This window comes from Alosa sapidissima, chromosome 10 (genome assembly GCF_018492685.1).
Source record: "Alosa sapidissima isolate fAloSap1 chromosome 10, fAloSap1.pri, whole genome shotgun sequence".
Taxonomy (NCBI): domain Eukaryota; kingdom Metazoa; phylum Chordata; class Actinopteri; order Clupeiformes; family Clupeidae; genus Alosa; species Alosa sapidissima.
The window spans coordinates 10,531,686-10,544,272 of record NC_055966.1 but is presented as its reverse complement, the minus strand read 5'-3'; the positions used below and the strand labels follow the sequence as shown (position 1 = coordinate 10,544,272).

Genomic DNA, 12,587 nt, shown 5'->3' with positions numbered 1-12,587 from the left:
CATTCATTATTCTCTCACAAGAATATAAGTAAGTAAAACTAAGGAATTGATTCAAATGTGCATAAAATGAATCCCGTTGAAGGGTAATGTGGGGGGTTACTTGCGCTGCAGTGGGGGGAGAGAACGAGAAGGCTACGTGGAAAAGCAATAGGAGGAAAGTGTATCCATTTTGAACCGGCATTTCTACTTCAGCACCACAGCGACAGCCTTGCACATGAAAATGAAGGGTGTAGGTACCGCAAGATACACTAGCCATAACCATTCGACGATGGCTACAGATCAAAAGGAAAATACAAAATGTGGTATACTCCTCTGTCATTTTCGACAAAAACGAGGGTATTTCATCAGAATCGGTGGACTTTTCCCAAGCCACAAGCGTGTGCACATATGAACATTGACAGGGGGGTCTGTAACGTCACTCAACATACTGAGCTGCATTACAACGACAGCATATTTAAATATCTATAAATGCTTCAGTTTCCCCCCTTCCTGGATCTGCAGACGCAATACCCGTCAGTGATTTGGATGCATTACCGTTGCTCTTGCCTTGAATTCCAAATGCACCCAACTGGATACGATGCATGGCTTTTAGGCATTATGTTCAAAAGATTTGCATGTCATGCAACACTGCAGTTTTGCAGTAATGTAACAGCCACTTATGGACACATTCGTATCGAACGAAGATATTGTGTTGATTATACTGCAACGTTATGCGATTCGAGGGATGGTAAAACACAAACTAAAGCCCATCACTGAAGAAGAAATCTTAGATGTGTTAAATCTAACATGATCATGGATACACGATTGCCTCTGCTAACGTTAGTTACCCATTTTTAAATATCAGCCTCATCTAGATCGATTTTTGATAAGATATGGCTTACGTTCATACTAATATGTCAATAATTGTGATGCTATTGACGAGAAATGACACACAATTACAATCCCGAGTATGTAATGATCAATATGCTTGTGAAATCCCCGCATTTGGCAGCACAGGTTTCTATCAGCCCAAATCATATCTTTTGACAGACAGTGTATCATTGAAGGCAATTACAGTAAAGATAACAGTTGATAAACTATTTAGTGTTACATTCTTAAAAGTACCTATGTCTTGTGCATGCCCCGTTTAGTACCAAACCGCAAGCCGAATTTGCCCATCCATGTGTCTTTCCTCCCGCCTCGGTCCCCGGTACTGATGGCCTATACACTGGGCATAGAGCTCGCCACTGGAACACCACGTCTTGACGCTTGAGGGATAACGTTATAACGCTACAGACAATCCAGCAGGATCTTGGAAGAAATATATTGCTGTAGATGGATCTACTGATAATTTCTCACCAAAGATTGAGAGACACCCATATAAAACAATTATTAAACCACTGTGGTCTTACCTTAGGCAGCGGTCTGATGCCAGCTTCCCGGAGCAGCCATTATCAGTATTCCCTCTCCCTCCGTCCTAACCTCCACGACAGGTACCGGGCAGAATTAAAAACCGGTAACTGGTAAACCAAACCCCCCTCCCCCCTAATCGTCACCCCTCTGATGGGTGCGATCCTTTTCAGGGGTATAGTCACAATAATTTTCTTTTAAATCCTCTTCAAAACATCTGTCTCCAGGAAAGCTGAAAGGTTAGTCTCCAGAGCGCAACCCAGCAAATGTGCTCACGGTTAGTCCAGGTTTCAGCGTTCTTAGCCACGATAACGTTAGCACAACTAGTGCAAAAAGGCCACCACAGGTGACGAGTAAAAATCCACGCAGTTAGACATTACGATGTAATACTGGCAGAAACCGAAATCGTCCTTTTGCCCTCCTTCCCTCTCAGTTTCTCTCCGCGAGAAACCTTGTGGGTCTGAACGGCTAGTTTGCTAGGTAGCTAGCTGGCTAACGTTAGCTAGCACTGGTGGTTCCTAGCTGGCTAGCAGAGTGTTGCTTGTTGCGGTGCAGCAAGGGGGTGCACGAGAGGAGTATTAAAAATTGAAAAAGAAAACGAATAAAACAAAATTGGGGTGTGTTGTCGCACCGCTATGACTAGCGATGTACATTCGCTGGACACCCCCTCAGTACCCGATAATCTCGATCTCTCCAAGACTGCCTTTCGCTTGAGTAGGAGAGGGTCTTCATGAGAAGCGCGTGCCCGGCTCAAAGCACGTTCCCGCTTGCTTTAGTGCAACGTTCAGTTGACTTTTCCCCACAAAATGGCCGCCAAAACAAATCTGCGGCTTGGAATAGGAGGTTTAAGTACGCGTTACTATGCAGGTAGTCAGTTTGTAAGTTATAATACACTGTAAACTAATACATCGTCCTTTTATGGACTACAGTTTAGTAATATTATGTGTCCTCTTCAATCAAATATTTCAAAGTGATAATAAATGGACTAGCGACAGCTAGCGACAGCTCGGTAGGTCTGCCAGCTAACTCGGCTAAGATCATTAGCATAGGGTAGTTAACATTTTAACGCTAACGCTAGTCGACTCTGGATTTTCACCCACAGTCGCACGGCTATGTAATATTGGTTAAGGTTAGATAGTCAATAATGTTACCGTTATACACTTTACAAAGGTGACGTAGCTAGCTATAGGGAAGGAATCGCATTGGTAACGTTAACTTATCAGTGCGTTACTTTGCTTAAGGTTAACATTAGCCGTTAACGTTGACAATGAGACACTGATAACACATTTCTAAATAACTTATGCTAGCTAAATAACTGTTTAATAAGATATCTCGTCAGGGAACCCCAGCTTGGCATCATCAAACACTGACTAATGTCACACTGTTAACGTTAGCTGCTATCGTTAACGTCACACAAATGCAACACGATTTAAATGAAATATGTCCGTATGGAGAAGTTATCTGACAAATGTTTATACGTGACAACGTTAAGGTCACTGTTAGCTGACTAGTGAAGACAGAGAGGAGTGTAGTAGTAATTAGCACACTGAAAAAAACGACAAAGTCTTCAGAAAGGAGTTTTTTTTTCTCGGTTTGGGAAGTGATCGGTATGAAATGAATACAACTATTAAACGGAAACATGCAAGTTAATGTTCCCGACCGTGCATCACATCATGCCCCGTTATAATGTGTAAAATAATGACAGCGCTCAAATTGACAGATTATCCATCACCGTATCTTGTAGAGGACCTGCAGGACAGGGTCATGCGACACCAGTCTTAAATTACATTGTTTACACTAGCATGACTGGTTATAGAGCTCTTTTTTTTTTATTACCAAGAAAGTTATTTGACTTTCCCGCCTCGGTAGCGCGTCTTCACCACTCGGAAGCCACGAGTCATTCTTCCTGCTCGTTCACTCTTAAAATGGCGGCGACCGTACTCAACACTGGAGATGCTTGGTCAGGTATACCACCAGAAGTATACTATATTATCGTTGGTCTAGTATCACTTAGATCATGTTGTTCCTAGTTGCTCACATCTAACTTCTAATATCCGCTTTTTATTATAAGGAACCCACATCCCAACTTCCCGAAACGCCACTCCACTTCAGTGCACCACATGAAGTTCAATACCGCAGTATTACCACTTACACACACACACTGATATTCACACACTGATGCCGTTCATATTCCACATCCAAGCCGATTCCATTTATGTAGACAGCAGTCATAGACACAGAAGCATAAAAAAAAGGCCATAAAACGTTCTACAAGCAATAAGTAAATGACTAGTTGTCATGAGAAATAAATTCTGACATTTTATTAAGAAAAAGACTACACTGGAAATCATACAAATGTTCTCACGCAATGGTACAGTCACCAACTTAAAATATAAAAGACTGATTCCACTTTCTCTTCTAACTGATGTTTTTTCATTTTTATACCGAAAGAAACAAAAGAAAAAAAGAAAAAAAAAAAAACTGATGCACAGGCAATCAAAGCACGTCGGCCTAAACTATAACGTTATTTCATTTCTGTCATCGACAATCACAGACGACAGGGCATGCTTTTACAGATATACAAAAATGTAGCTGGAGGATACACATGGTGGAAATACTTTGAGTAGACCAGGGCAGCGCTGGGGCTGGATGGTTTAATACCCTAACTTAATTAGGGTCCTTGCATACTGTGTCCTTGCGGCCTCTTGTGGGCAAAGCTGTTACAACAGCAGTTGGAGAAAAGGGTCCATAAAATAAAATCAAATGTGAAGGTGATCAATTAAATCATTTCTTCTGCTTGGGGGGTGCCCTGTGAGAAATACAAAGAATGAATTACAATAAGAAATAACTGGCATTTCAAAACTTATAAATAAATAGATAAAATGTACATGGGTCTTGATCACTAGACGTCACCGAGTAGTCGATAGGAAAAAAAAATAAACGATGCTACCGAACTGGAGTAGCTGCAGCTAATTGCCAGTGCTCCCAGTGAGCTACAATGTTAGGTCTGGAGGCATCATTTAAATGTGCTTTTTTGCCTGTTAACAGACACAATGAGTCATTAAAAGTTCTGTGCAACAAGGACAGGGTCCGTAAGTGACAAAACGATTCATTTTCTACTCATTAATTGTGAAGAAACCGTTTGTACAGTCACATCTGCACACTACTCTTGTTTACTTTTTCCTGCCCTACATAGTTTACTAAAAAGAAAGATTTTTGACAACTCACTCCTTGCAAGATGGCAGCGAGCAGTTTCTTTTAGTAAACTCTGTGTGCACCAACAATGTTCTCAATGCTCGAGTTAATGTGTAGAGACACTGATGATACTTCGATCAAAGTTATGTTGTGTCGAGCCTTCTTAGTTGTTTGAAAAATAGCGATTTGATGTGATTGTATCAAAAAAGTAGTGGCCCTATAGGACTCCCATTCAAAAGGTAATTTCACCCGAAAACGACAACGCATACAAGCTTAAAAATGGCGCTTTGGACGTACTTATGCATTTATATGAAAGTTTGACTTGGGTACGTTCACAAAACACCATATGATGCATTTTGGCGAGAGTTACGCAGATGAAACGTGTGACTTTGCTGATAAGATGCACGCTTGCTTGTTATGGGCGTGATGCAGAGAAACTTCTCTGTATGATGAAACGCCGGTTGTTAGTAATTGGTTCAAAGCAGTTCAAAGAACTCCAATGATTTTAAACCTCAAACTGTGCCCTCCCACCCGGAAATAAACGTTTGCCTATGGATTTAGACCAGACTCTCTGCGAAGTCAGAGAGCCTGGTTTCCAGTCTAGTATGTGACAGTACAAACTTTAAATTACAACGGTTTCTTCACAATTTATGAGTTGAAAATGCTTAATTTTGTCACATAAGGATCCTGTTCATGTTGCACAGAATTTTTAATGTCATTTTTCGTCTAGCGATCAAGATCCATGAGGAAAAAAAAAAAAAAAAAAAAAAATAGGCCGGATTTCTCCTTTAAGAGTTGTTAAGAGTTGTCTCACCTGTAAATCCCAACCACCACCGCATGGTCTCGCTCATAGGGTTCCAGTGTTAACTGCTCTTGGGGTTTCATGTTCTCTGCGCTCATTTTCTTCACTTCTGCTGCGAACACAGCTTCTGGTGCAGCCGTCGAATCAATGCAGTTTGCCTGGAGTACAAGAAATATGTTTATTTACCAGGTCATACAACTGCTCCTTGAGGTCACCAAAATACAAGGTTTGCATGTTTAACACACTTTAAGTCCAAGATTGATACAATAAAACAAGTCCATTCTGAATCAAAGACAAATGATCTCTAGAATGATGTCCTATCCCAACTTCTCAGTCCAGAAAAGCAATGTTCAATACAAGCTCAAAAATATAGTCAGACAGTATTCTTTGCATTTGTAAATCCACAAACTCCAGCCTGATACTAAATTATATAGTCCCTACACTAAGGCGTATTTGATTGACCCAGCTGGCATGGCATGGCAGTTCAGTCCAAATAGTCCCATTAGGGCTAGATACATTTCAGAATCTGCCATGTGACCAAACTCAATGAAGATAGAACATCTTGGGTAAAGATGAAGGCATCCTTATCCAAGGATAACAAGAGACATTTTATTTTAAAATGAGAATTTCTTTAGACATACACAACAGGTCACCAAATAGACACTCAATTTGGAAGACTACTTCACAAGAGTCCTAATATTTCCTAAACTGCATCACCATGTCATTTTCTACACTGAGAGCTAAAGTAAACAAACATTCTACAATTGATCTTGTCATACATTAAGCCTAACAATCCATGTATAGTCAAGATTCGTCTTAACTCTTACAGCTGTACTGTTGGACATCTAGACCATTTCTCCATTAAGTGTGCAGAAGAGACACTCTTAAGCAGTTGTGAGGTACTTTTTCTAAATTGCAATTTGGTAAATAAATATATAAATAAATAAATAAAATAAATAAATGTAATGCAGAGGTACTCACCTTAATTGAAATAACAAAATGGCCACCATTTTTAAGGAAGTTGTGTGCATTGAGAGCCACAATTCTCGTCTGGTCAGGTTGGGCAACATCCGCAAATATAACATCCACCATGCCTGTAGAAAAGAAGTGTATGAATAAGCAGAGGTCCTGAACGCTAAAGGGCATCACTTGATTTCAACACATGATAATCTGAATTTGGGAAGTGATCCATATAATACACAGGATTTCCCACAAAATGTATGCATTACATCAAGAAATCTAACCACAACTTTCCTTAATTGTGAACCAGTAAGCAACCTATGAACTTGTTGCATCTATGTTTACTACAATAATTCTTAAAAATCAGAAAGGCAAAACTGTGCACTAAAACACACTTGTAAGTGACTGGCACAAGGACTGGTAACGGGTGAAAGGCAGGATAGCTATACGATTTCATAGAAGTAAACATTGCTAATACTGTACTAATCATTGCAAAGGTGTGTGCACATGTAATCATTTTGCAGTGAGAAATCTATTAATTAAAAAAAATATTAATCTGTCAACTCCGTTCAGTTCTTTATCTATTAACTCAGCTTCAAAAGTATGCACTAGGAAGAAAAAAATAAATAAAATGTCAGCTCTTGAACTAGAGCAGACAAATACAAGTCTTAAAAAAAAAGGAGGGGGGGGGGGACTAGAAGCACTTACCAACGAGCATGCGGTATTTGTGGGGATGCCTGGCATCCTCAATGATGGGAATAATATTGGTCCTCTTTTTAGCAACATTTAGCAGGTCTCTGCCCGATCTGTGAGAGAACTCCACTGCATATACCAGGCCATCCTACAAGCAGAAACATAAAGTAATCAATGGTCATCAACAGAATAATGCCTCATCAGTAGGAGCTTGCCTCATTCTCACAACACAATAAGTCTAACGGAGGCTACACCGACTATGTGACTGAAGCGTTCTATTCACGGAGTGTCTGCTGCAACAATTAGCCGTCACTCTAATCAATGGAACTGGCTACACCAGACTTGATGGCGGCACCTACCTTCAAAATACACCATACCTACAAAATTAAACCAGTCTTCTAAAACTATTTTTATGCTCAAAGTTAAGTGCTTCAGTTGCATTGACAGCCAGTGGGACTACTCCTCTTATGGAGGACAAAAGCAATATAAATATTAATATCTTAATTTACAGTTCTGCCCATCCTAATTGATGGTTTTTTTCTGTAGAGACTAGGGTATTACTTTAATGAGAAAAGGATTAGACAACGAGTAGTATGATATGCAAATCTAAGCAATTATACGTACCGGACCGACGATGTCGGACACGTGTGATACTGTTGTTCCTGATGCAGCTCCAAGATACATAACTTTCGCGCCAGGCTTGATGTGGATCTGGTCAATACCTCCCAAGATGGCAGCAGCCAACTTTGAGCGGAAGGGATTCCATGCTCTGTACTCAATCTTAGTTTCTCCCTCCTAGAATCAGAGCAAAGACTGCATCAGACTGGCAATTTGCACCTTGATATGAACACCGACATGCAAAAGCAGTAAATAAAACAACTCCGCAATGTATTCCTTGTGAATTCAGAGTTCCTTATGCGGTCAACCTGTGGTCTCAAACTCCCAACCCATGGGCAAAATCCATAGTTGATCTAGATCCGTTATGAGATTCAGTCGGTGTATCAATTTCGTGCATCGCTTTCTATCCATTACCTTCATACGTTAGTCTGCAACTGCAGTACCGAAGCTAACACCAATAGACCTTTCTGACCCGTCAATCATACAGAATAAATACCAATCAGATTGTCCAATGTTCTGACTCTCCGCCTGCTGAGACACTACTCACGTTTGTCACAAACTAATCAAGTTACTGTGCTATTCGCGTTGGCTTTGATGTTGTGTACAGAGATATTAGTCACAGGTGGGCTATAATTACAGTAAAAAACCTACAGCGGAATAAGTTAAGAAAAGGATGAATGAAACTTAAAGTGCCTGTTTTCTTGCTGTTGCCGATCTGCATAGGAATATCAACTCAAATCAAGACAATCTGGCATGAACTTATTCCTTAAATCTCCTGTTTTGTTAATGTTCACAGGTAGCCTGTAGACATGGCTCTAATAGAAAACAGCTATGTTAGGCAATTCACCTACAACAAGGTGGTCTAGTTTCGAGATTGGTCAATAGTTATAAACTTGAAGTGAAATTAACCTTGGGTTAGTGTGTAAAATACAACAGGAAATTGATCCTTGCAATAAACTGCTTCACTTCAATCACTCAACACTATCAACTTGACATTGCAAGGATCAATTTCCACTTCACACAGACAATAGAAACATGTTAACAATGCAATACTGCAATTCATAGCATGGTTGAGCAGAGAGCACCATGTGATTTGTGTAGGATAGTTGTGGGATCACGCCTGGCAGTTTCCAGACAAATTTAGATATTATGCCTGAGTAATGTCAAAACAAGTAACCATAGTTTATCGTTAAACACTCGTTCTCCCTACATTAGGTTTAACCTTACCACTGCAAAACCATGTGGGACATTAGCAACAGTAACCAAGGCCAACTGCTTTGAGTTGAAAAGGTCTACTGCGTCGGTCAACGCTGCTATGGGTCAGCTGACCAAAATGGTCAGAAGAGCCAACCTTTATGTAATGCCCTAAAGGACGAGTTGCTAATATTCATTCATTTGATAAAAGCATGGACATGAGCTACTGTAAAATGCCCCGCCAGTCCCCCATGACTGTGCTAGCTTGGAAACCAAATTGTGCCCTCTTGTGTAAAGTATATGGTCACTACAACCCCCAAGAAGAGCTGATTGTAGAGTTTAATGGCAGTGCACAAACTATGCAATGCCATGTCCTGAATTGACAAAGTTGTTAACAATAACAAAATGGAAACAACCTAGCTAACACCAAAAAAAAAAAAAACTCAGGACTCAGCTAAGGGGACTTACTTCAACATTTATCCTTTTTTCACCATAAACAGAGTCTCCTATCACCATGTTTTTCGTGACCAGGGCATCTTCTTTGCCACGGCAAATAAACACACCTGGAGGAAAATACAGAAACGTTATTTTGTATTCAATCACAACCTCAATTGCCATTTGATAGGAGCATATTAGCCAGCCTTCTCACCTTCATGTCTGTGAGGCTCTACCATGACTTTCTTTCCCCCTCTGAAACCTCCACGTCCACCTCCTCTGCCTCTGGGTGCCCCTCGACCACCTCCACGTCCTCTGAAGCCTCCATCACCACCAGGTGACCTGAACCCACCACCTGCGTTAAAGTGACAGAAACAAATACACTGATATGAAACAATCTATTCCAAGACAAAGCAGATATGCAACATAAAAATCCAATCTGGTTTTTGAGACTATCCCTCTGCAAGATTACATGAACCTACATTGAGGAGTCAATAAGCCTATTTGGTGAAGTAACCTAACACCGAGAGTGTGTGTGCACACGTGCGCAAGAGACAGACGAGATGAGTGTGTGTAAGGACTTATTTGGTGTATTGCTCACTTACAATTTACCATGAATTAATTTACTACTTAAATTTCCACAACGTACAGACTCGTACGTTCTAACTAGCGCCAGTACAATAAAGGCACTCTAAGCAATGTTGGGTAACGTGCTATTGACGTTCAAACAAAACGGAGCTAGCTCGACCCTTCCCGTGCAACTGAAACTCTCCTGAAGGCGCATCTCGTTGGTGAATGGCTGGAAAAGTTTATGTTGCATGGTCCAGACCGTTTTTGGAGCCTGGGCTGTCTCCAGAAAGCGCATTTGTTTTACAGTGTATTCGGTTGACAGGCAGCTAGCAGATTGTGAGAAGATGTTTGCTGTATGTGACAAAAAAAGTGCGACATCGCTTAGAGCACCTTTAAATCAGCTAACATCAATGTTTACGTTGCCTTGTGTCAGCTATGCTTGGTGAGCTGGCGTTAACAGCTGGATGCTTTTGGCTCAGATGTTGAATCATTTTGCAGTTGACACATTGCACTGTGTGTCTCTCCTAAGTTTGAAAACATTCTCTGCCTTTTACGGACGGTTTCTTGGCTCTCAATCACCACCCCAACTTAATACTGAATGTGGTGTACGCGTCAGCAATAACAGTCCGTGTGACAGAATGATCCCTGAGCTGTGCAGGCCACTTAACGCGAGTGCAAAAAATTAAACAAAGCGAATTAAGCAAATTGCCTTGATCATTTTTTGTAATTTAATTCAAGTTACCTCTTGCATGAGGAGTTTGCCCTCCTACCCTCAGGTAGACGCTTTAGAGTATTAAACTGCCGATTAAATAAATAGAAAAACACCTTTATTCCAACTGCCATAAAGATGCTCAATGATAGATAGCTGGCTACCTATATGTTATCCAGTGTGCAGCTCTGACTGAATTGTTTTTGTTGTAACTGTGGTGGTGTGGGGCTGTATGTCTAACAGTTTTTTAATTGCCTTATGCATGAGCCGTGTATGTCTGTGATGCAGTGATTGTGAAGCCCAAGACAAATTTCCTCTTGGGGACAATAAAGTATGCTTTACTTACTTTACTTGAGTAATCATTTCAGCCCTAGTTTCCAAAGTTTCAATTTATGAAACAATGGCTAGCAGCCTCTAATCATAGATATACATTCTTGATGGTATGACTGAAATGGCATAAGAAAGTGCGAGGGCTTGATAATGTGATATATAAGGTAGTTATAACTCTAGCAAACAAATAAAACTGAACCTTGAGTAAGACTAATGTAATTGCCAAAGATAGACACTGTTGCTTAACTGCATACAGGGTTTAGGAAAGGCCAATAAACCAGTCTGCATTGTTGGGGACAAGGGACATATGCAATCACATTGTGGTCAGTAACATTTGGTTAAAAGCTGGTCACACCAGTTTTCTTTAGACTAGCCTTGAGTGAACGTAATTCAAACAACCCGCTTGCATGTCTGCATCACCTTCACAAGGGTCAAGAGGATTAAGACGTCAGAAAAAAAGTGTGTAGAGAACCTTGCTGCACCATCATGTGTAAAGAGTGAGATTGTAGTGTGGCTAATTGGGACATCCACTCACCACCACCTCTTCCTCCACGGAATCCGCCTCTGCCACCTCGGTCTCCGAAGCCTCCTCTACCACCTCGGTCTCCGAAGCCTCCTCTTCCGCCACGGTCTCCGAAGCCTCCTCTTCCGCCACGGCCCCCAAAACCACCTCCACCACGAGGACTGAACCCTGAAAATATTAAGAAAACAAGCATCTCTGTTAAACATGTAAGCGTCAACGAAGAGACACTCATAACGTTACATACCTTTTCGGGCATAACAGTTGAATCTCGTATTCATATTTACTATATTTGCGTTATACAAATATATTTCAACTAATTTTGTAAGTAACAGCTGTATATTCATTTATTGCCTGGTCAGGACAGACAATTCATTTTTTTATTTCGTGGGGAAAAAAAAACAGTCGGGTGAAAGTCATTTATAAAAGTTTGTCTGAGTTTTAATAACACATGGTCAGTGCTAACTTTTGAATCGAAAACACATGGCATCCAGATTACTCAGGTTACCATCCATAACTGTCTATATGACGACTAACCAACTTTATTACGAAGCTGGTGTCAACCAATGTCCGACAAACCTTTATATTTATTTACCTCAATACATCTTTGTATAGTCATTTCACAGAAGTGCGCACGTGGGTAGCCAACCTAGCTTTGGGGCTAACCATCCGGCTTTGCTAGCCTGGATTACTTAGTTTAACATGTGCGATCACAAACGTATACGTAAACAAATAAGTCCACGACGACAATGCGACTAGATTAACACATTTGTCAACTGTATGGTGAACTAATACATGTATTGAACATATGTTGGAAGTATTCCGAATTAATTTGCTAACGTCGGCCCATATGAACACGGCTCGCTTGAAATTGAGGATTGACCATTTTACTTCGCACGGCGCAATTTATAGGCGAGAACACTTCTTTATGGGAAACACGACATTCTACATATATTCTTAAACAAAACAAAAAAACACAAATGTCGTTTTTACCTGGCTTCATTTTTACTTAGACGCCTGGACCAGCTGTATCCGACTTCACTCCGTGCGTATTCGACTCGCGTGTGCAGCAATCTTACACATGCAGCCGCAAGAACATGGTCTTACCCATGATGCACCACGAGATGGTTGGTTATACAGGTTCACAGGTCACCGATAGTCCCATGTCGCCG

At 40.8% G+C, this 12,587-nt stretch overlaps 2 protein-coding genes across 4 annotated transcripts in view; both read right to left on the bottom strand.

Moving 5' to 3' along the window:
- dyrk1b (dual-specificity tyrosine-(Y)-phosphorylation regulated kinase 1B) overlaps positions 1-2,164 on the bottom strand; it is a 40,877-nt gene extending 38,713 nt beyond the window's left edge. For 2 of the 3 annotated variants that reach the window (XM_042108045.1, XM_042108046.1), the window contains exon 1: positions 1,392-2,164. The gene's annotated coding sequence lies outside the window, so the exon portion shown is untranslated. Of the gene's footprint in view, positions 1-1,104; positions 1,248-1,391 lie in introns of all 3 variants that reach the window. The other variant, XM_042108047.1, reaches the window with a different exon arrangement.
- A 1,524-nt stretch (positions 2,165-3,688) lies between these two features.
- fbl (fibrillarin) lies at positions 3,689-12,516 on the bottom strand. The gene is made up of 9 exons (XM_042108060.1): positions 12,409-12,516; positions 11,431-11,586; positions 9,501-9,641; positions 9,320-9,414; positions 7,664-7,834; positions 7,055-7,187; positions 6,368-6,480; positions 5,399-5,544; positions 3,689-4,198 (listed from the first exon to the last, which is right to left on the bottom strand). Exons 1-9 carry the CDS (start codon positions 12,416-12,418, stop codon positions 4,174-4,176), a joined length of 990 nt encoding a protein of 329 aa, XP_041963994.1. The 5' UTR covers positions 12,419-12,516; the 3' UTR covers positions 3,689-4,173.
- Between the last annotated feature and the right edge of the window lie 71 nt (positions 12,517-12,587).

Coding starts and splice junctions, on each gene's coding strand:
- fbl (XM_042108060.1), bottom strand. Junction 9,415..9,500: donor AGAGCCTCACAGACATGAAG/GTGAGAAGGCTG, acceptor ATTTTCCTCCAG/GTGTGTTTATTTGCCGTGGC. Junction 4,199..5,398: donor GTGGTGGTTGGGATTTACAG/GTGAGACAACTC, acceptor TATTTCTCACAG/GGCACCCCCCAAGCAGAAGA.